The sequence below is a fragment of the Sparus aurata genome, chromosome 18, assembly GCF_900880675.1.
Source record: "Sparus aurata chromosome 18, fSpaAur1.1, whole genome shotgun sequence".
Taxonomy (NCBI): domain Eukaryota; kingdom Metazoa; phylum Chordata; class Actinopteri; order Spariformes; family Sparidae; genus Sparus; species Sparus aurata.
In genome coordinates this window covers 16,012,878-16,027,856 of record NC_044204.1, presented here as the reverse complement: position 1 = coordinate 16,027,856, position 14,979 = coordinate 16,012,878, and the positions used below count along the sequence as shown (strand labels likewise).

The following is a 14,979-nucleotide window of genomic DNA, read 5'->3' as shown; positions in this document are numbered from 1 at the left end:
GTAGTTATATCCATTTTGAGGTAATTGCTGTGTTAATAATTGTCTTATTATAACCAATTAACTGATGATGTTTGATGGTTACAAGATATATGTTTCAATGCAGTTTTCTCAGAATTATATTGTATATATGCAAATTATATACATACATATACATTTGCTTTAATATCTCAATATATCGATCTAATCTATCCCTAATCTAACACTAATTTGGACATTTTCTTTCAGTCTGAATCAAGACATGATTCGCCCAAAATTGACCAGAACGTGAAAACATCTACTTTCAAATAAGACACAAATAAGACCATGTTGACAGCAGGACCACTGGTTTAAACAGATTTTAATCCATATTTTAGAGACATTAAATATTTAAAAACAATGGAACCGCATCACAACTTCTGATCATCACACAGAACAACTTCATTATAAAAAGAACCATATAAAAGGCCAAAAGATAGCACTGATAGAAACAGAAGAACGGCTGAAGTTGTGCAACACATTTAAAAATACAATGCAATCCATGTTGGACGGATGTGTTCTCAGATGTTACTTTATAGAAATCTTTACCCCGTCGGGTTCAGCCAGTGATGCACATCAGAACCACAGACAGATTTGTCAGGCTGAATCAGAGGCACCGTGTTGCTGCCTTTCTCTAAACCACCAGAATCTGTCTTGAAATACGCTAATTTGACCATATTTTGATGCCCAGCACTTACAGTGACACAGTGTATTATTTTATTATCAGTAAATGCCACATGAAGTTTGATTCTGTTATATAATTGAGATAACCTAAGTAGATAATCACTGGAATACTGTCTACAAAGCTAGAGTAAGGGCAGGTGAGTCATACTGTAAAAGGCTGATGAAAAGAAGCTACGAGTTTTAGAAAATCAGGCCATAAAATTTTGCACCTTTTAAAGACAAGGGTTAGGGTGGAGTGAACTGAGCCGGCCCTACTCTACATCTGAGATCAGCTGACGGTGTCTCACTGCAGGGAACAGACTGACGGAAAACATTAAAGTGCTCAGAGTCAACGCAGTTTTTAACTCTTGTCTTACGGCCCGTTTTCACCCGGGCCATTTTAAATCATTACACAAGTTTACAGTGTTGTGTCCCAGGAGGGATGCAATAATAGCTATTACAAAATCAAACGGCTAGAGGTCAACATGATTTCAAACTGGTTGACTAGTTCACATCATCGTGCTGCTTTTTAAAGTTGTCCTGATCACTGTAAAACTGACAAGTTGTCTAATTAATTGACAAATGAATTTTTGATCATAGACAGTAATTTATGTTAACAACTACATTACCAGTTCCTTCTCATTCCCAGGGGTCAAATACTCAGACACACAAGGTACTCTTTGGTGTCTGTATAAACTATGTAAACCCATGATTTTCGATATTAATTGCTGGGAGTAACTGTGCCGACAGGTCATTAACTCTAATATTAACTAGGGGTGGATACATGGGTCAATCACAGGACTTTACCAGAGAGACTGCTGTTTGGCTCCCATGTGAAACCAACAGTCTAGGATCTTTTCCTAAACCAAGTAGTTTAGCTGCCTTAACATAAACAGACTGCAACCATTTCACATATTTTACTATGTAAGGATTGCTTTCTGGTAGTGTTAAGTATTTGACAACCTGGCTAAGAAAAAAGGTTGTGCGGTTTCTTCGTAAAGAAACTGCACAACATTTTGGGACACTGTTCCATGAGCTTGATTTGATGTTTTCAACAAGTTGGGAATGAAAACTCAGTCAGTCAATTAACTGTTCTTACTACTATTACCTTTAGGCATAGAGAACTCTGAGGTGATTAGCCTAGCTTCACATAAAGCTAACAGCTTACCTGGTCCTTCCTTCTTGTGATCCAAATGCCATCACAACAAAAGGGAGAGTTTTAGGGAGAGTTCGCTGCTGGAACAAGTATTTTCAAGTAGTTTTTTGAAGTTTTCTCTGGTGTATGGTTTAATCAAAATGGGTTGTTTTAATAAGTGAACTTTAGTTGCTACATAGACTTTTTAACTTAACTTAGAGAGGGGCAGGCTAGCTATTTCCTAATGTTCCTGTCTTTATGCTAAGCTACGCTAATTGGCTTTCCATCTGCTCTATTGCATAAGAAGCGTATTTGCCAAAGTGGTATATAACAATGTTGCAAGATTTTATTAAGGAACTTGAAAAGGACTGATGATTGTGTCACCACTTATCAATTCTGCATAAATGATTATATAAAATGTTAGCAGTCATTTTCTGAAGCCGACCAGTGTGGTTGTGAAAGCATGTTATTGTCTCCCTCCAGTGACCTTAACAAATGATTATTGGAAAATTAGACTTATTTCAGATATCAGATATCTTCCTAACACTGTTGCATGACTCCGACAGTACAACTGAAGACAATCAAATGAAAAAACAAACAAACTAGAAAGTAAAGCAGCTTTCTGGTAGGAATTTAAGAAGAAAGAAAACTCTTTATGAATACTGCGAGTTAATTTACTGTGTGAGGCGGTTTTGGCAATTTCCTAAACAATCCAAGTGTATCTGTGATTTTCTGAAATGCAAACAAATATTAAACACACTCATCACTACTGGAGAGATTATCAGTGTATTATCGGCTTGTAACCATCTGTTGTCAAAAAATAAATCAGTCTGTGTTGCTCTCTATTGTAATCACCACAGCGGCGACATGGTTTCTGTCACTGCTGCTCTTGATAAACAAGTTGACAACTGTGATAATGTAACAGGAGCTAATGAGAAATTTAATAAGATGTCAGCAGAATAAAAGGCCATGCTGAGGCAGTCTGTCTCTGAAATGTATCAGAATATATTGACATTGCATAAAGTCAAATGAACTGTTGCATGAATTCAACATTTACCATAACCATCATGTGACTTGTAGCATAGTGCGATGAAACCAATGCCTCCCGTAATGTCACCAATGCAATGTTTTAGACATTTTACAGCAAAGTATTGTATAAGTATATTGTACCGCTGCATATAACCAAAATTAGGACCATTGTGTGAAATTAACAATAACCATATAGTAACATCACTGCTTCACCATAAAACAAAACAACATCGAACATCATTGAATTGGACTGTGCAACACTGTGGATCAACTATTGACTGGAGACGATTGAGGTCCAACAGAAACAGTGTGTGGGTTTTGTTCGTTGGCTGTTGTAGAAGTTCATTGGCTTATTGGGACAATTTGGCTTTAAATAACAACAAAAAGAACAACTTTAAAAGGCATTTTTGTTAAAACACAGGGAATAACGTTTATCCAAAATGTTCACCAGTAAACGTTTTCAGGCTTTCAGATAAAGAACCATGAGTCCATTTTAAAGGAAAAGTTTGACATTTTCTGAAGCAGATTGTTACCACTCTCACGTCTGTGTGCTTAATATGAATCTAGGATTGTGAGCCAGTTAGCTTAACTTAGCACAAAGACGAAAAACAGCGAAACAGCTAGCTTGTTCAAACGCTACAAACATGGTCATCCTCGACCATATATGTAGACAATGAAGGCAGCTTTTAGCTATCCATATTTATGTTTTCTGTTAAATGGTGACCTCTAGTGGCTGTAGTAATTATTACAGCTACAAAGGAGGAAGTAAAGAGATATAGCATAAAAAGCAAAAAAGTGTGTATAGTTGGTCAGGAATAGATGGTTGGGTTGATTCAGGAGACCGCAGTTCGTGTCCAGTGTGAGACCAGACGTCAGCGAGTTAGTTCTTTCAACTTAGAAACATAGTGAAGTTACATCACGTACTGTAACAGCTCCTAATAGAACATAGTGTAAGAGAATTTAAAGAAGTAATAGTCATTTTTGTAGTTGCAGACATTCAGCAGGATGAATATAACAGAAATAAAACATGATTGAAACATCATCAAAAAACACAGGCTATACCATAATTCTCCAAACTGTCTGTGTTTGATGCTCATGATGTTTTAACTATCCCATTCCCTACGAGATCCACCTGACATCATGACAGTTAATTACTGTATGTTACAGTCAATCAAATGACATTTGACGGGACTAGCATGACTCACAACAATAAAGTAGCAGCTAACACCTACATTACATTCTGACTGAAAGTAAAAAGCATGGTGTGATCATGTGAATGTGTACAAAAGTTAATTTGAACCAATACAAACTAGATACAATGTGTAAAAAGGTGCTAGTATTTATTTTTTTACCTTTAGAAAAAACAAGCTAGCTGTTTCCCCCCGTTTCCCGTTGTTGTGCAAAGCTAAGCTAACTGGCTGCTGACTCTAGCTTTATGCTTAACATACAAACATGACGGTGGTCTCAATCCGCTCATCTTATTCTCCATAAGAAGACTATTCATGTGTTTAAAATGTTGAGCTTTTCCTGTTGAGTGACATGATGTTCCTAAACATCGTTACATCCATCAGACTGTTAGTCGTTAGCTTTACTGCTGTGCATTCGAAGTGGCTCCATATTTTCAGGTGATGTTGAACATTCACACTGTAAATGACTTTGCGACAAGAAATACATTGACTGCTTTTTTTTTTCCTTTTTCAAAATGGACACAAGTAGTTCTTGGTCTGAAGCTATCATTTATTGCATGCGATGGTTTAAATTTTTCAGGCATTTCAGACAAACCCATACTTGCTCAAATCATCAATATCATAAAATAAAACAGCAACCGATGCAAATTTGACATGTTAAATCACACATTTTTCTTAAAGCCAAACCCTGGTGTCGTCATAAACGCCAGTAAAAAGCTTGTGGAAACATTTGATTTTACGAAAAACAATCTCATATTTATACCAATATGGTATGGAAAATCATTTAGATTAATTCTTTGTTCTTAAATAAATAGAGCAATTCCCACTGGACACAAATAGAGGCACTTGAGTTTCTTTTTTTTGTCAAAGTGAAAATTACTTTTCACATCCGCATTGTCTTCCATACACATTCAGCGATGGTCAAATGATCCAAAACTTAAAAACTCATGCTTGATGTGCTGGATTTACAGAGACCATGAAAAAATAAATCTACAGTTTTAAGTCTTGATAGCACATGTGACAACAGACGAGACGCTGCATGGACACAATGTGGTCTCCCTTTGTTTGTATGTGCCATAAAGGGTTAAAAATCAGATTACGTCTGGTGCTGTGTAAATGCAGCCATAGCCTGTGCATGGACACACAGTCATACACACGCTCTTTCTCGCTCTCTCACACACACACACACACACACACACACACACACACACACACACACACACACACACACACACACACACACACACATATATTGATACCCTATCTTCTTGTTTCAATTCCTCATTCGTTCACATTGATTCATTCACAAGACACTTGAAAAATACAAACAAACACTGTTTTCAGGAGTCACAGTCTGTACATTATGGTACACAAACATTGTTATTGTCCAGTCAGGTAATGATTTAAATAGACTTGACAATCAGCTGTATATGTATACACACTAACAACACAACACGACAAATGTTGGGAAATGACTACAAGACCGCCAACAGGTGACTTGATCTCATTAAGCGCTGTACAAAGTCGCTGCTGATGCACAGACATCTTGACATCAGGGCAGGAAAGCCAATGTAAGAGTTTCACCCCGTTTACTCGATCTGCACTTGATCACGGGTGGGGTTTAATTAGAGCCAAATCACACTGGATCTTGTAGTTTTTTCCCCCCTGTACTGTAAGTGTTTGACACCTTAGTGGGCGGGAAACTCTGGGAAATAGAACTGAGGGTAATTTCACCAAAGCCCATTACCAGTAAGAAAAGAACCAGACAAATGCCTTTTTTTTTCCCTGATGGAAGAAAGCCCTCATTTGTAGGACCAGGGTATTGAGTGCTTGTTCTGCTGAGCTGTCAAATCCTCCGGACTGCAACTTGACCAGGTGTTATAATCCTCAATCTAGCTAGACACATATTTAATGGTAGGGTTATCTTGATTGGACTCTACTGAGAGGCTCCACATGTGAGATGTTACAGCTTCCATTTCAACAAATCACTGATCCAGGTCACATGGGAGTTTTCTTGATGGGAACTGGACAAAAGCTGAGGCTATCCTCATGATCATAGATGCTTTTGAAGCTTTAAATATGTGAGTTTCATTACATGAAAAGGTGTCGGGGTCAAACCCTGACACCTTTTTGGACTAAAATGTATATCACAAATATATTATCTTTTTTACTTATTCTTCTATTAGATAGTTTGAATAATTACAATGTGCCCTTTTTTAACATCCTTTTACGGCTGCTTTCTGTTAAGACAGCTTTAAAAGAACTTTGTTGTCTTTTACCAAAATAAAAATAAAAAGGGGCATTTAGAGAAGCATATTTATATTTCTTTATATATTGCATCTAAATACCTGATTGGCAAAGCTACACCTGTGTTTACTGGTGGTAACGCCACTGCTTTATAATACTAATCCCTAGTGCACGTGTATATCATTTGAATCCAGTGCAGAAATGGAGGACTATGTCAGGTGCACTCTGTCATCTCAGAAAAAAAAAAAATCAAACTCAGTTCATATTTACAATAATGATAAGGTAATAATATAAACTCAGAAATAGCAATTTAATATATAACTATACAAACAAGCTGCCCTCAAGGGGAATAAAGTCCCCAGAATACTGTTTGACGTTAGAAAGGCAGCTACGTATAAGGGAAGGGTCCTACTGACAGATACAAAGTAAAACAGTATGAAGTTGTGTTGTCCTATGAGGGCAGTTAGTTCATTCATTTTATGCATTATCATGAAAATCAATAAGTGAGGAGTTTTCTCTTCTCTTCAAATGTCGTTCTCAAAACTACATAGTGCACCTTCGATAGCTACAGCAGAATACATGTGAGCCATAAATAGTATCAAATATTGAGTTTAATGTGATAAAATTCTGATTCTTTTAACTTTAAAAACTTACATTTGACTGATTGTCAACAACAAATGGAGACTTTTCAGCAGTGATTCTTCAGAAACCATTTTGTCTCTCTGTGACTTTTTCTATCTTGTTACATTTGTGAAGGAATAAACAACGCAGGCAGCGTTTGCCTCTAGCTTCTAGCTCAAATAGAAGCAGAGGACGAAGTTCAACCGCTATCAATTCAGCTCTAGTGGTTGTCACGGAGCCCTTTCCTTGACCAGCGTGTTTCTTATCTGATGGATTGGACCGGTACTTCACTTGGATCGATATGAACTTGAGGCCTTAATTCTCGTCCCAATCACAGATGTGTTTCTGGGCCACTGCAGGAGCAGGTGAGCCTCTGATGAGTTCCTTCCTTACCTTCAGTCTCTTTAATCACATCAGCCTCTCAGATTTCTTTTTTGAAAATGATCCTTACTATGAAATACCTATTCCCTTCCATCTCTGGTTTTTATTTCTATACAGGGAGGTTTATTCGTCCCATTAGGGATTAAAGCTTCCTGCACTGATATACGGTTGCAGTAGCTCTGAAAAGCAGCATCAGCTACAATTTTTAATATGCTAATTGGTATTATGCAATTCACAGTTGAAATTCCCAAATGTAGTTACTGTTCAGGCTTAATTGCAGGTGGATCACAGCTCAATTAATCCACCCAGTCTATGCCATTACTTTACCACAGGTCGTGTTGGGTCGTTTGAAAGAATCCCAGCGGGCACTGAAGCATCGTCCTGAGTCTCATCTTACTTGTTTTCCCAGTTCTAGCTCCCAGGCCCATTTCTTTTTTTTCTTTTTTTAGTTAAAAAAATGTTTGGTTCCAGTCCAATCCTTACAGCAGGTGAGCCTCTATGCGGAGCCAGTGAAGTCCCTGTCTGATGTATCGGACCAGCTCAGTCATGCTGCTCTGCTGACTCAACGCCTCCATCACCGAGTCCAGCTCCTGGAAGAACTCTGCAGGAGGGTGGACAAGAGATACAGTTGCCGAGGGGTTACTCTATCTGCTGCTGCTTGTGCTGAATAGAGACACATGAATAGAGCGTGGAAGTTTTTTTTCTCAGGGGAGTCATTCATCCATAACCTTGTTTTCCAACACTTGCCATAAATTACTGTATGTATCTCGAGGACTGCATCTTAACATCAACAGTCCCCCAATCCTCTCAGCCCCAAGTCTGGAATGCTAGCTGCAGGGCTAACTGAACTAACTAGCTTATTGCAGCAAGCAGCACAGTTGGCAACAGTTAGCATGACTCTGGTGATAATTTGCCTACTATTTTTTAGTAAGAATTTAACAGGTCACAAATTCACCCTTAATGAAATAAAGTAAAGTTTTAATTGTAAGAATTCAACCCTCACTTTAAATCATTAGCTTTATTTAGTGGCTCGGACAGCATGGCAGCTAAACTGGCTAATCAGCTTTAAATGTTCAGGTGTTTTTGGGTTGCACAGGCAAACTGAACACACATTATGCGCTGGTCTATGCTGGTTTATCCAGCAGGGACATGTTGCTATTTGGTTGTTGTTTGCTATAAGGCTGTTAGCTGATAATGTTAGCAGCGGATATCGTAGACAAAAGTGAATATAACTTGCTACAGAAGTGAAAATTCATAAACAGATCTCGAGTGAGCTTGAAACACCACAGCAAAAAGAGTTTCATCAATAACAATGTTTTAAAAATTGATCTGAAGATGCATATAGTCATGCGAATGAATTTGTTGGTCATTGTCCTACCTTGGCTGTCAGTGGCCAGTCTGTCAGCCGTCTCCCAGTGTTCATAGCTCCGCAGGATGTTGTTGGTGATGTTAACGTGACTGGCAGCCATGTGGTGAATCCGCTGTGGAATAGCCACACTTCCGGACGAGCCGTGGGCACCTCCCGATCCTCCTCCTGCTCCTCCGCCTCCTCCTCCTCCGCTGCTGGCTGGGGAGGGGCTGAGTGAGAGGGGGGATGGAGTCCCATTGACCCTGGAGAATAATGAGAGGCAGTGAGTCCCAGCGACAAGACTGGGGTGATTAGAGCTTTTGTTATTATACAGCTTGTTGCTGGGGCCAGTTACAACACTGATGAGAGACATTAAACCAAAACAAGGAGCTGAACGACACTAAAACTCTCTCTTGAACTGAGGGGAGCACCAGAGTTGGTGATTCTTGTGACATGCTAGTACTACAGAGGGTATAAATTATTCGTATCCATTAATTGTTAAATAAATTAATCATAATTAAATTAACGATGATACATTATGCTAATGTTCATCATGTGGCACATTAATGATGGTAACAATCTGTCAGACAAAATAACACTCTTTTGTTTTGGCGTTGACTTTGCAAGGAACTTTATCAAATATAATAAAGGGGTGATCATTCGAGGCCTTAAGGCTATAAAAAGTGATAAAGGTGAAGAGGGTGTGGGCACTTCTGTCATCCACTGTATGGCAACATCAGTCATGTTGGTACAAACTGCTCCCCCTGCCTCGCACAGCTGGGTGTGTGGCTCTGGCGGTGATGTAATGTCTGTGATGTGGCCTTGACCCTCGCTAACCCACCGACTTGTGCCTGATTCAGTGCTGCGCCGCACACAGACAAGCCAAACACACACACTGAGCTGCTGTTGTGCAGTGTCAGAGCTGTCCAAACTCATTAGCTTCACATCCACAGCTCCTCCACCCCTCTCCTCCTCCATCTATCATCACTCCTTCTCACCCCGGCACTCGGCAGCCCCTCCAGTATTCTCCTCCACACATCTACAACAAATCAATCCCTTTATTTGCTTCCTGAGGGGTTTGTTTGAGGAAGTGGCTGTCAGAGGCTGCATGGTATTTTGCAGCAAAGCTCCGGTGAATTATACATTCTCAATTATCTCCATGGGTGAAGGGGGGGGGGGGGGGGAAGACTGCATCTCTGTTTGTGTATACTCACTTCCCAGTGGTCCTCCAGGGAGAGGGTGCTTGGTGGGAACTCTTGGCGGAATTCTGGGTCACAAAAAGGCACATTTATTAAATCATGTTTTTTATGGTTTACGGTATCTGCTTTACAGGGGAGTGCGAGGGAGAAATGACAGCATGCACCAGAGGTCATATTTGACAGATTATAGCCTGCTCTGTCAGCGCTGGAGAAAGATCTGGCTGCACCGATTCTCTCTCTGGTTAGTTTGTACTACTTTAAACCAATCAGAATCGTCTCAGGCGGCGCTAAACCCGGGATGCAATGACAACGCCCCTGCATAGTAGTATCGGGGTGAACTTGTTTTGTACATGTGGAGGCAAGTCCTGGTATTAAAATGGCCAAATCCCTGCAAAAGAAAACGTAACAGCTGCCAGCTTGTTTAAGTTCATAATGTTGGCGACCTAGTTAGAGTTTGGGTACCAGCGTGATGGTTGCATGCTCGGGTGTTTCTTGTAGCGATGGGGATTTTGAAAACAGCAACATGCAGATAGCTGAAGGGACACAGCCAGAAACAGCCTCCCAATTTCAGGCCTTATACAAACAGTCTATATCTGGAAAGTCTGACTAATGTCTGTGTAAATTGAAGCTAGAGCCAAGAGAAGGTCAGCTTAGATTAGCTCTGTCTGACGGTAACAGAATCCAAGTACAAGCACCTCTAAAACACAATTATTAACATGTTATATCTAATTTGTGTAAAGTGTAAAAATTACAAAATGTTGTTTTATTTGCGGATGTTTTAACTACTAGTCAGTGCTAACGGCCTACAAACTGTAGCTTATATTTAAAGGACGGATAAGAGGAACAGTCCTGTCTGCTAACTCTCAGCAATACAGTGAGTAAAATATTTAACAAGTGCTCAACCCTTTATCTATTTATGGGTTTAAAGTAGGGCTGTCAAACGATTAATTTTTTTAATCGCGATTAATCGCATTTTGTCTATAGTTAACTTGCAATTAATCGCAAATTAATCTCCATTTTTTTGGCACATTTCTTTCTGTTCTAAATGTACCTTAATGTATTTTCTTCATGTTCTTAATACTAGTTCTTAAAACATAAGAAAGGGAAAATATGCTTGCTTTATGAAAATGTTTATTCAACACTTCAAATCATGCAGGACAATAAAAGGCTCAAAAAATATCCCCTCACCCTAAATGGGATAAAAACATGGTGATGTCTGCTTTTGGTGATAGGGGGTGGGCTCTCTGCATCTGCCATGTGTTTGGCTTGCAAATGATATTTGAGACTCGACGTACTTCAATGGTAACTATTTCATGTCGACAGTACGTGCAAATAACTTTTGTCCTATCGACCGAACCAGCTGGCAGTGTTTTGAAAATAAATTTGCCGTTCATAAGTCCTTTCTCCATTTCCTTTCACTTTCCCTTTTCAGTCCACCGTGTTTTTCCCAAACGCCAACCCTGCTTCTTCTTCTTCTGATTCCCTTTCTTATTCTTCTGCTGCCCTCTGGATCAAGACTACAGGTGCCACCGACGGCCGTAAATCAAACAATGCGCGTTTGCCTTTTTTTTTTTTAATACCGAGCGTTAATCGCGCATTAAAAAAATTAACGGCGCTCAGAGGATGTTGCGTTAACTTTGCCAGCCCTGGTTTAAAGGTGTAATTCTTAGAATGTGGCCAGAAATTCAAAGATAGCTCCAAATTATAGGCGGCAGTGTATCACCAGAGTAACAGACAACTGCTGCTATTTGCTAGCTACTCTTGTCTGTAGTTAGCTATCGTTAGCTCATGGCTCAGTTAGCCGTGGAGCCCAAGAGTTGGCAATCAAGCTTGCCTTAGTTCATCAAAAATAGAGAAACTTGAATTCAGAAGGGGTATGTTGTATGTTTAGTAGAGACAACAGAAGTAAGATTTTCTTTCCTGACCATTTCTGAGTTTATTTTTTTCATTTACTGAGCCAACAGCTACCATGTACGTATCTCCCAACTGAGACGCTCAGATTATCATTTCTTGCTGTTACAAAGTGGTATAAGGAAACAGGACGGGTCGGGGCTAGCTGGTTAGCATGCTACCTTCAGTAGACATCTCTGCAACACAGTACATAGACGTCTTTGACATGACGTCAACACTGTTGTTTCTTCACACTCCATTGAAAATGTTAGTTTATGACTTTTTTAATGTTTTAAAATTTTAAGTCTGGCCTTATCTTAAAAATACCTCCTTTAAAAAGGTCAGCATGCATTAATAATCACTGATGTTAACACACCAGAGTTAGCCAAAATGCTGTTTGCAATGCGTAAAGTGATAAAACAAGGCATGAAAGCTCAGCTAATTGGATTAACTTTGCAGTAATTACCCTCAAATATTTTTTCAATAATACAGCAGAATTCAGACTGATTCAAATCTATTTTATATTTTAGGTTAAAGGCCTTAATTGAATCAGTGATATGTTACGCCAATGCAGACAAAAGCCTCTGCTAAACAGCTAAAACATTTATGTTAATATGAGCCAAACCCCACTGAGCCACCAGTTTGCCCCGTACAGTATTTGTGATTTCTGGTCATTAAATTGTTTAATATTACTGAGTGATGAGCACTTAAAATCCACATTAATGTGTCATGTGGATTGCAGAGCTGGTGAGTGTTTTTTTTTTTTTTTGTGCCGTTCCTTTTTTTAAAACGAGTGGCTCCGACTGATCTCTGTAATTTTTTTTCTCCCTCTGTCAACACATACTGTATGTACACAGACTGTGCACACATACACAGCTAAACCCCCAGCCAGTCCCTTTGCAGAAATCCAATCCCATCAATGCAAATGCGGCACTGTGATAATGACATCCTCAGTAATTAATTACACTAAACATAATTAATCAAAACAAGCACATTAAACCCTAACAATCCACTGTGATGATTGATGGAGCTAATTAATACATTAATATCAAAGAGAAAGAATGGATTTTAATAACGCCATGCAAAATTAATGCACAGGCACCATGAAAATGAATATGAAATGTATTTGAGGGATTGTAATTAGCTTTTCATGTTTTCCAGCCACAGAGGGAGAAAATGAGCGAGAGGGGAAGGAAATAAAGTCCATGTCCAAGTGTGTGTGTGTGTGTGCGTGCGCGCGCGCTCGTGTTACCTTGAAGTACTCCATGAGCGACCGCGAGTACTTGACAGCATGGTCTTTCTTCAGATGGAACATCCTCAGATACAGCAGAGACAGACAGCGGTTACTATGGAGACAAAACCATTAGAAGGCAGATGAAAACCTCTGTACAGATTCTCTTTAAAGCTCCATGTCGTCCACACAAAATGCACCCGGACTTCAAACACGCCCCACAAGTCTTCGCGGATTAGGAGGAACTTCAGTGAAGTAAAGAATGTGGGAAATGCATACCACTACTATTTGATTGTCTAAAAAATCCCCTTCAGATCTTTTTCTTCTGAATTGTAAGTTCACTGTTAAATTAATTCACAGAGTGCACAAAGGAGGAAGAAACACCAAAAGTAAAGACGAAGGTTTTGAGTGTATTCAGTGAGCCTCTTGTATGAACAGACTGGTTTTTTAAATGTCGGCAAACTTTCTCTGCCCAGAATGCCGTAAAAGTCGTGTACAGATTGTCTCCACAGATAAACAGATTTGACTGAAGAACCTTTATCTGAATGAGTGTGGAGTTTCTCACTCCAGCAGCTGCTTCACAGTCTTTCTATCTTTCTTTCTTTCTTCCCTTTTAATTAAATTTCATATTTTACATAAATTGCAAGAAGAACATTCCCACCCTACAAGGAACATCCCTCACCCCCTGCTGCCACGCGATAGGTAGACTCGCTCCACTTTATAGGAGAATTCATCACGATATGCATGCGTGTCAGAGAGTACAAAATGAAAACCATAATTAATTCGAGGCACTTAGTATTGTAAGAGAAATACGGGAAAAAGAGAAGCATTTGATTTGAGTTATAATGGCAGGTGGAGCAGAAGCAGCATTTCCAGGTGTGAAATGTTGCCTCACAGTCTTTATGCAGGTTGATGTCAGGTCGCTGAACTCAACGGTGTATCATCTCCTTCTACAAGCTTGTAATATTCACAGCCTAAGTGATTAAACACTTTGCTTTAGAAGGACGTTTTTTTTTAAGCCTCCATAATTACGGCATTAAGGCTTATTGATTTCGGGTCCTGTAATCCAACTACTGTCGCTGCTAAATTTGTTTTCGCCTGCTGATGGATGTTTAACAGCATGAAGCTACGGTAACTCAGTTTCTGTGAATGAAATGAATCAAACCTGCTCTGCTCACAAATAGAGCAGAGCAGGTAGCCTTATGAAGGAGTTTGGGGGTGTCGATTGTGCCAACGGTCACATCTCATGAACACACAGCTGTACTGGACCAGGTTGAAATGGGTATTTTACGACAACTTTGTGCAGCTGAGAGAGGTTTCTGAATCAAACTTGCAACAACTGTACAAGTAAACCTCACAGAAGTGATAGTACGGGAGAGTTAGACTAAGGATACAAAAATGTTCTTGCAGCAGACCCTAAAACACTTTTCTTCAATCATGGTAGTCATGGCCCTCTGCCCCGCATGTTTTAGATGTTTCCTTACTCCAGCACGCCTGATTCAGCTCTGCTGAAGTCTGATTACGACCAATTCATTTGAATCAATCGTGTTGAGGAAAGGACACATCTAAAACATGCATGACGAGAAAACCAGGATTAAGGTACAGCGCTCTAAAGGGTTTAAATCTGCATGAGAAAATAAAAGGTTTCAGTGTGTCTCGACCAGGATCTGGCTGGCAGTGTGGAGAAGGAAGCATTTACACCATTGTGTGCTGTGGGGACTTCAACGGACAGTCAAACATTATTTTTCTCTTACATACAGTGCTGTTCATCCATCTAGAGTGTTTTGGTGTGAGTTTACAGATGTCAGCCACAAATTATTTTTTTGGGGGGGACTTTGAGCATCACGAGCTGACTGCCCTCTAGTTCCATTACAATCGAAAGAAGGCTGATATCTCTGAAACTTGGTCATTCACACAAAAACAATCTATAAAGTTTATAGACATGGGGGGAAACAGAAAGTATGACTTGCAACTAAAGATCATAGCACGAGGAGATGTTGCAACCACGTGGTCGACATCCCAAACCCTCAGAT

The 14,979-nt window shown here is 39.5% G+C and overlaps 1 protein-coding gene across 2 annotated transcripts in view; it reads right to left on the bottom strand.

The window, feature by feature from the left end:
* Positions 1 to 319: 319 nt before the first annotated feature.
* The window catches only part of aff2 (AF4/FMR2 family, member 2), a 187,230-nt gene continuing 172,570 nt past the window's right edge, over positions 320 to 14,979 (bottom strand). For both annotated transcript variants that reach the window (XM_030396609.1, XM_030396611.1), the window contains exons 23-26: positions 12,968 to 13,061; positions 9,841 to 9,893; positions 8,657 to 8,889; positions 320 to 7,879 (exon numbers count right to left, since the gene is read on the bottom strand). In XM_030396609.1, coding sequence (XP_030252469.1) covers positions 7,758 to 7,879; positions 8,657 to 8,889; positions 9,841 to 9,893; positions 12,968 to 13,061 — 502 coding nt within the window. In that variant the 3' untranslated portion in view covers positions 320 to 7,757. The remainder of the gene's footprint in view (positions 7,880 to 8,656; positions 8,890 to 9,840; positions 9,894 to 12,967; positions 13,062 to 14,979) is intronic.